The sequence below is a fragment of the Bombina bombina genome, chromosome 1 (assembly GCF_027579735.1).
Source record: "Bombina bombina isolate aBomBom1 chromosome 1, aBomBom1.pri, whole genome shotgun sequence".
In the NCBI taxonomy this organism is placed as follows: Eukaryota; Metazoa; Chordata; class Amphibia; order Anura; family Bombinatoridae; genus Bombina; species Bombina bombina.
Window position 1 is genome coordinate 1,021,621,976 of NC_069499.1, and position 8,683 is coordinate 1,021,630,658.

At 52.6% G+C, this 8,683-nt stretch overlaps 1 protein-coding gene across 1 annotated transcript; it reads left to right on the forward strand.

Moving 5' to 3' along the window:
* The first annotated feature begins 1,839 nt into the window (after positions 1–1,839).
* Positions 1,840–8,243, forward strand: LOC128662557 (uncharacterized). Its single transcript, XM_053716392.1, has 2 exons — positions 1,840–3,813; positions 7,298–8,243. Exons 1-2 carry the CDS (start codon positions 1,926–1,928, stop codon positions 7,873–7,875), a joined length of 2,466 nt encoding a protein of 821 aa, XP_053572367.1. The 5' UTR covers positions 1,840–1,925; the 3' UTR covers positions 7,876–8,243.
* The last annotated feature ends 440 nt before the right edge of the window (positions 8,244–8,683 follow it).

Genomic DNA, 8,683 nt, shown 5'->3' on the forward strand with positions numbered 1-8,683 from the left:
GGCAGGTGTCGGCGACGTTGAGGGGGGCAGATTAGGGGTTAATAAATATAATATAGGGGTCAGCGGTGTTAGGGGTAGCAGATTAGGGGTACATAGGGATAACGTAGGTGGCGGCGCTTTGCGGTCGGAAGATTAGGGGTTAATTATTTTAAGTAGCTGGCGGCGACGTTGTGGGGGGCAGGTTAGGGGTTAATAAATGTAATACAGGGGTCGGCGGGGTTAGGGGCAGCAGATTAGGGGTACATAAGTATAACGTAGGTGGCGGTCGGCAGATTAGGGGTTAAAAATTTTAATCGAGTGGCGGCGATGTGGGGGGAGCTCGGTTTAGGGGTACATAGGTAGTTTATGGGTGTTAGTGTACTTTAGGGTACAGTAGTTAAGAGCTTTATGAACCGGCGTTAGCCAGAAAGCTCTTAACTCCTGCTATTTTCAGGCGGCTGGAGTTTTGTCGTTAGAGCTCTAACGCTCACTTCAGAAACGACTCTAAATACCGGCGTTAGAAAGATCCCATTGAAAAGATAGGATACGCAAATGACGTAGGGGGATCTGCGGTATGGAAAAATCACTGACTCCAAATACCAGCGGGCGGCCAAAACCAGCGTTAGGAGCCTCTAACGCTGGTTTTGACGGCTACCGCCGAACTCCAAATCTAGGCCTCAGGAAGCAATGTAAGAGAGACACATGAAGGCTGTCACACAACTGCAATTTATTTAATGATGATGGACCAGGACCCCTCTAGGACCAGGAGTGTTTACAGCCAACCTGCCCCAAATGACAGACAGCATGCTCACTATAAGTAGAAAACCGCTAAACAGCATGCTCACTAAGTACACACTGCCAGACAGCACGCTCACTAAGTACACACTGCCAGACAGCACGCTCACTAAGTATATACTGCCAGACAGCATGCTCACTAAGTACACACTGCCAGACAGCACGCTCACTAAGTACACACTGCCAAGACAGCATGCTCACTAAGTATATACCGCCAGACAGCATGCTCACTAAGTACACACTGCCAGACCTCATGCTCACTAAGTACAAACTGCCAGACAGCATGCTCACTAAGTACACACTGCCAGACCTCATGCTCACTAAGTACACACTGCCAAGACAGCATGCTCACTAAGTACACACTGCCAGACAGCATGCTCACTAAGTACACACTGCCAGACAGCATGCTCACTAAGTACACACTGCCAGACAGCATGCTCACTAAGTACAAACTGCCAGACAGCATGCTCACTAAGTACACACTGCCAGACAGCATGCTCACTAAGTACAAACTGCCAGACAGCATGCTCACTAAGTACAAACTGCCAGACAGCATGCTCACTAAGTACACACTGCCAAGACAGCATGCTCACTAAGTACACACTGCCAGACAGCATGCTCACTAAGTACAAACTGCCAGACAGCATGCTCACTAAGTACAAACTGCCAGACAGCATGCTCACTAAGTATATACCGCCAGACAGCACGCTCACTAAGTACACACTGCCAAGACAGCATGCTCACTAAGTATATACCGCCAGACAGCACGCTCACTAAGTACAAACTGCCAGACAGCATGCTCACTAAGTACAAACTGCCAGACAGCATGCTCACTAAGTACAAACTGCAAGACAGCATGCTCACTAAGTATATACCGCCAGACAGCACGCTCACTAAGTACACACTGCCAAGACAGCATGCTCACTAAGTATATACCGCCAGACAGCACGCTCACTAAGTACACACTGCCAGACAGCACGCTCACTAAGTACACACTGCCAGACAGGAAATGTAAGGCAAATTGCCTGGAATGCACATAAGGGTTAAGGCCAAGACGGAGGAGGGGAGTGTTGTGTTGTGTGTGTGAAACAATGTTGCAGAAAGAGAGGAGGGGTTCCAGCTTACCTTTTTAAGCCCAGTGCAGGAAGCACATGTCCTCTTTCTGCTGTTTTTCTCAAAGTTTTCACATGAGACGTTCAAGGAGATCTAAAGCACCTCCAAAGCGAATCATGGAGGCTGGGGAGGAACCTGCAGAGAGAGAAGTTGTTGAAGACAGCGATGAAGCAGCTGAGTGGATCCCTCCATCGCCAGAAACGGTGGGTCGAACCCCTTTACTTCCCTCCCTTTCCCCTTCACTTGATCAATCCTCCGGGGAGGTTGGGGGTAGTGGTGGGGAGATTTCAGATAGGGCCCTACTGGAGGTGCTGGCATTAGTGAGCAATATGGGGGGTAGTGCTGGGCATCCAGATGGCGCGTCTGAGCCCGTCGGCCATGCGGCCGGGAGTGAGCCCTCTTTTCGGGGGGTTAGTTCTGACATAGGCCCCAATTTAGTTACCACGTCGGGCCCTGCCGGGCCCGTTTCTGGCCTTCGCAGGCCCACATGTCCCCCTAAAGTAGCCGGTAAAGCGGGGGTCCCCGCTAGGCCCGCTATGCGGTCTACAGCCGCTAGCTCCTCTGTCCCCTGCTCTCCGGTCCCCCTGGCTGGGCCTCCCTCCCCTCGCGTGGTCGCGGCGGGCCCTTCTCGGCCTTGTGGCGTTCCGGTCCCCGGCCCCTACGGGCCTTGCTCTTTTGCCCCAATAGTTGGTAGTTTTAGTGGGAGCAGTTCGGCCTTACCTCCGACGTCGTCTCCGGTGTCTCAGGACTCCATCGCGGCCGCGGTATCCCTTTTCCAGATGTGGGCATCTTCTTTGTCGGGGTCTCCGGGTGCGTCCCACGTGGTCCTTGGTCCTCCGGCGGTGGTTGCGCAGGCTCCCGCGTCGACTGTTCCTCCATCGGCGGCGACTTCCGGTTTGCGGTCCTCCGAGGGCGGGACTTCCGGTGACGTCATTTCCGATGACGTCACTGCCGGTCCCGCCATTTGTCAGCGGTCATCGAAGCGGAGCAGGTCGAGTTCCCCGCGCGGCGTCCAAGGTAAGAGAGGAGTGCCGCGGGGGGGAACTTATGCTCCGGGGGGCAATTCTGCTGATGCAATGGGGTCTACAGGGGCAGCACTTGTGGGGGTTGATCTTCACGAGGGGGCTAATGGTGAATCAATGGAGGAATTACCTCAGGGGGGGCATTTCTCTGGCCAAATGAACCCGGGGGTCCCTGTTGGAGGCCCCCGTGGGCAGGTTGCAAAGGGTATTACGGCCCGGCAAAGGGCAAAGGCCCCGTCGGGCAGTAATCCTCGTCAAGGGGCAAAGGCCCCATTGGGCAATTATAAAGGTGTCGCAGCACCTATTGGGCACGCTAGGAGTATGCCTAAGAGCGCTGGCAGTAATAGTGAGGTTTCTTTGGGCAAAGGCGGCGCCCGTGCAGGCGGCGCTTTTGGCGCGCAAATTAGTGGGAGTGTAGGGGCTAGGCCTCAGGCTCCGGGCGCATCCCCGGCAGCAGCGAGGAAGGTAGTAACTAGGTCTTCTACCAAACATGGTTCACCAGAACAGTTTCAGAGTTTAGATTTAGCGGTTGCATCCACTAGACGTAAGAAAGCCACCCCTATCACTCAGAAGTCAGTACATTTTAGTGAAGAGATAGAGGACTTTACAGAAGATGAGCAGGGTGTGTATGATGATGTTGCAAGTGGCGAAGACAACCATGATGTGTGTGAGGGGATGCATGAACGGTCTGGGCACAGGGGGAGGGGTAGAGCAGACCTTCCCCTTCGTGGTACTCCTCTCTGGCAATCTCTTTTGCAGGAAAGCGACATGGCTACGTCAGGAGATTCAGGCAGCGGGTTGGAGAGAGGTGCTGAGAGCGGCCAGGACTCCATGGTGTCAGAGGATGAGCGTCCTTCTACTTCGGGAGTCGTGGCGATTCCAAACAGGACTGGTGTGAGAGATGGTGAGTCCTCAGTTTCAGTGGGGTTGCGGGGTTTTACCTCATCCTCGGATGATTCTGGGTCAGAAAATGACAAGGAACTGGGGTTGCATGGGAAGGGCAATAAAAGAATGTATAAGATGCTTAGATGGTTAACTGATGAGAAGAGATCAGAAAAAGGGGGTTTGCGTGACCGTCATGACTATATTGCCTCTGGTAGGTCCGACAGGGCTGCCCCACCCAGACTTCGCATAAGTGGGGTGGGGAGGCCTGTTAATCGGAAGGTGGCACTCCAAGGGGATACTAGATCCTGGTCTTCTTATGATCTGCACGAGCATTTGAAGACTAAGACAGTACGGAGAATTCAAGAGGGTAAATTTGTTAACATCTTCGAGCTCTCGGTGGAAGCCCTAAGGCAGAAAGCGAGAGCGGAGGATGGGACAGGCCCCAAGAAGTACCAGCGCCCAGATACATTTCACGAATGGCGCCGGTGTTTCAGGATCTATGCGTCCTGCTATTTGCAAAAATGGCCGGACCAGTGTTTAGCCGTGTTGAAATACATGGAAAACATGGAGATCATTGCTGATAATTATCGCGATGGTGCCTGGCGGGATTACGATGAGGAGTTCCGCAGAAAGATGGTGGGTAATCCACTGTTGGATTTCGGGTGCGTAGAAATGCAACTCTGGGCCCGGCTGGGTCCCGAGAAATCACTAGGTACTGCGGGGGCCCCGGCGGGTGCAACGCAGTTTCGACCCGCAAATAGATTTCGCAGACGCCCAGCTGGGGTTTGTTGGAAATTCCAGGACAAGCAATGCACGTTGGGAACCGCGTGTTCCTTTCGGCACGCTTGTCGCATCTGCGGGGGATTTCACCCTGCCGCGGACTGCGTTAAAAAAGGGGAGAGACAGGACAGGACTGGGCCAAGAGGCCCTGCTGTCGCTAAGAGCGGACACCCCGCTGAAGGTGGCCGCAATTAGTAAGTGGCTCACGCTATACCCCGATAGGGTAACGGCGGCCTTGTTGGAGTCAGGGCTCCGGGAAGGTTTTGTTATCCCCGTACAAGGTCCGGTTTCGGGTGCGGCTTCTCGCAGGAACCTGAAATCTGCCTCCCTTTTCCCGGAGGTATTGAAGGAGAAATTGGGTAAGGAAGTTTCACTGGGTAGAATGGCTGGCCCGTTTAGGGAAAAACCTATGCCGGGATTGGTTATCTCGCCTCTAGGGGTCGTGCCCAAGAAAGACCCAGGAAAGTTTAGGATGATACAACATCTCTCATACCCAAAGGGAAAGTCAGTCAATGACGCCATTCCTCAGGACTTAAGTACCGTATATTACCAGTCATTTGATGATGCCTTGCAAGTAGTACGCAGATCGGGTCATGGGGCTTTACTGGCCAAGCTTGACATCGAGTCTGCTTTCAGACTCTTGCCGATTCACCCCGCATCATTTTACTTAATGGGTTGTTTTTTCAACGGACACTATTATGTTGACCGTTGTTTGCCCATGGGGTGTTCCATTTCCTGCGCCTATTTTGAGGCGTTTAGTTCCTTCTTGCATTGGGCCGTGGCGGAAGTGACAGGAGAGGATAGGATTGCTCACTACTTGGACGACTTTCTCCTGGTCGGCAGACAGGGGTCTAGGGAATGTGAGCTGCTCCTTTACGCCATGCGGCTGTTGATGGAGAAATTTGGAGTCCCCTTAGCAGAAGACAAATCGGAGGGCCCTTGCACTTGTCTAACCTTCCTGGGTATCGAAATTGATTCGGTAGCCCAGGAATGTAGGCTTCCGGTTGATAAGGTACAGAAGATGTTGTCAGCAGTCAGGAGCCTCGCAGCGGCGCAGTTTTGCACGCTGAAAGAGCTCCAATCGGTTTTGGGTCTGCTCAACTTTGCAGGGAGGGTCATCCCGATGGGGAGGATTTTCCTGAAAAGAATGGAGCGCTTGTTGCCGGGAGTTACTTCCCCTAAGGCCAAACTAATGGTTAATAGTGACATGAGGGAAGACCTCCGTGTCTGGGATCTGTTCCTCAGGGATTTCAATGGGATCTGTATTTGGAGAACCCCCCAGACTCCGGCGCGAGAACTGCACCTCTTTACTGATGCTGCTGGGGGTTTTGGATACGGCGCCTATCTCAATGGCGAGTGGAGCGCCGAACCTTGGCCGGCAGAGTGGGCGGCCAGGGGCCTGACCAGGAACCTGTGCCTTCTAGAGCTTTTCCCCATTCTGGTGGCGTTGGAGATCTGGGGGGACAAGCTCGAGAACCGCTCCGTCATTTTTTGGACGGACAATTTGAGCGTGGTTTACGCCATTAACGGTCTCTCTTCGTCCTCACCACCAGTAATTCGATATCTGAGAATTCTGGTTTTGAGATGCCTCAAGCGGAACATTGAGTTTCGGGCTAGGCATGTCCCAGGAGTTAAAAACGTTATTGCTGATGCACTATCTCGCTTTCAATGGGAAAATTTTAGGAAATGTGCTCCTGAGGCTGCCACTCATGGCTTTCCCTGTCCCCCTTTTCTTTGGCAGGTGGCTTTGGATGGCAGTCCCTGATTCCGGTGCTTAAGGCGTCCCTGGCACCTTCCACTTGGAAGTCCTATATAAGGTACTGGGAAGAATGGGTATTCTTCTGCGATGTCCAAGGATTTCCTTCTTGTGCTGGTGAGCAGGACTGGCTATTGCGCTGGCTCGCGGAGCTTAGGGCTAAGTTAGCTAAGAAAGGGGCGGTATCCGCGCGGTTGGCGGCGGTGTCCTTTTTCTGTAAACTATTCACGCTGACGGACTCTTCCAAAACGTTTTTGATTCGTCAAATACTGAGGGGTTGGGGAAGGTCGGAAGTGCGGCGTCCAGACGTTAGGGAACCCATAACGGCGGACAGGTTGGTCCTCCTGCTTCGTGTTTTACCGGAGGTATGTTCCTCAGACTACGAGGTGCGGCTTTTTTCAGCGGCGTTCGCCATGGCGTTTCATGGTGCTCTCCGAGTGGGGGAATTGGTCCCCCAGTCTAAGTTGGCGAAAGTGGGTGGCGTCCTGGCGGAGCACGTCAGGTTTACGGATAATGGGGTATTACTTTTCATCCCTCGATCGAAAGTCGATCAAGATGGTAGGGGGGCCTGGCTGTCGCTACCCGCGCATGCGGGTTCCGCCTGCTGCCCTAGTGCACTGTTGAAGACCTTCTCGGACAGGCGTCCAGTGGGTGCGGTTAGATTTTTAATTCATCAGGATGGTACCCCCCTGACGAGGTTTCAATTTCGGAAGGTTTTGGGGTGGGCGGCTAAAAAAGTGGGCTTGAATCCCAATACTATAGCTCCTCACTCCTTTAGGGTTGGAGCTGCTACGACGGCGGCGACTTTAGGCTGGTCGGCTGACCGCATAATGGCGCTTGGGAGGTGGAAGTCTAAGAGGTATCAGATTTACGTTAGGCCACTTATATCCCAATGTTAATATTTGCTGGTTGATAATGTTGCACACTGCGTTGCCATTATATGCCCTAACTCTTGTTTCTATTGCAGGGCCTAGAAGTGGGCCACTTCGTGCCTGGATCGTTGGGCACTCGTTCGTACACTGGGCGGCTATCCGAGCGGCATCGCAACCTGGAGGGCAGCAGCTTGGGTTCTCATTCTCCAGGGTGGTAGTTAGGTGGTTAGGGAGGAGAGGCCTTTGCTGGGCAGATCTGCCTGGGTTACTGCAATCCGCCATGAGGCGGTGGGAGAAACCCCATGTGCTGATCATCCACTTAGGTGGGAATGATCTCGGCTCAATTCCCGGCCGGGACTTGAGCGCAGTGATCCAATCAGATCTGCGCACCTTTAAAGCTTGGTTGCCTGGTGTGAGAATGGGCTGGTCAAACATTATACCGAGGTTGACGTGGAGACACATGGCCAATCATAGGGCAGCGTTCCAAGTTCGCAAGAAGCTCAATAGAGATGTTAGGAAGCTTATGTGCGAGCTAGGTGGTTTTGTTGTGGAACACAAGTTCATTACGGCCGCTGACCGTAGCCTGTACCGAGGCGACGGGGTCCATCTTACGGACCATGGCATGGACCTGTTTATTGAAGATATACGTCAGTCCCTACTCCTATTTGTGTGAGTTGGGTGGCGGCGAGAGTGGCCCTTGATATTCGGGCGATCTCGTGGCGGGTGGACAGTGTCCGGGGGCAGGATGTGATCGAGGTAGAGTGACGGCACTTCCGGCCAGGGATGAAGTCCCCAGACGCGCGTCTGGGGTGTTCCCTGCCCGTGTGATTACGATGCCGAGAATTCCCTGTTTTATAGTATTGAGCTACGCTCTGCTTCTTCTCCTGCGCCCTGGTACTGCCCATCTTGTTAGCATGGGTTACTACGTTTTAGCTAGTACCTGATTGCCGCCCCCCTGGTCCATGTTTATTCAGACGGTCGTTAGTTCTTGTGTTGCCACAATAAACGTGACCTGCGGGTTTTCTCTAACCATAAAAAGTTGTTGTGTCGTTATTTTGTGTGTTATTTATTTATTTCTACGTTTAGAAACTAAGTTGAGTTTATGTTAAACCAAGAATGTATATAGTTATAAGTTATTCTTTCCACAGAGGAGGATATGGCATTTAATCCCTTAAGGAAATGTAAGGCAAATTGCCTGGAATGCACATAAGGGTTAAGGCCAAGACGGAGGAGGGGAGTGTTGTGTTGTGTGTGTGAAACAATGTTGCAGAAAGAGAGGAGGGGTTCCAGCTTACCTTTTTAAGCCCAGTGCAGGAAGCACATGTCCTCTTTCTGCTGTTTTTCTCAAAGTTTTCCCCACCCTTCCCTCCCTTTGTTTATTATTTTGCAATCAGTAGGGGGATCCGTCCTTATGGTGGTCCCCAGGGACTAGGGCTATCCGAAGGCTTGATGAGGGCTAGCCAGCCTATTTCTGTAAGTCC

Excerpts from the sequence above, each read along its gene's own strand:
- LOC128662557 (XM_053716392.1), top strand. The coding sequence starts at position 1,926 with ATGTCCTCTTTCTGCTGTTTTTCTCAAAGTTTTCACATGAGACGTTCA. Across the intron at positions 3,814-7,297 it reads CAGGACTGGTGTGAGAGATG|GGCCTAGAAGTGGGCCACTT; the intron begins GTGAGTCCTCAG and ends TTTCTATTGCAG.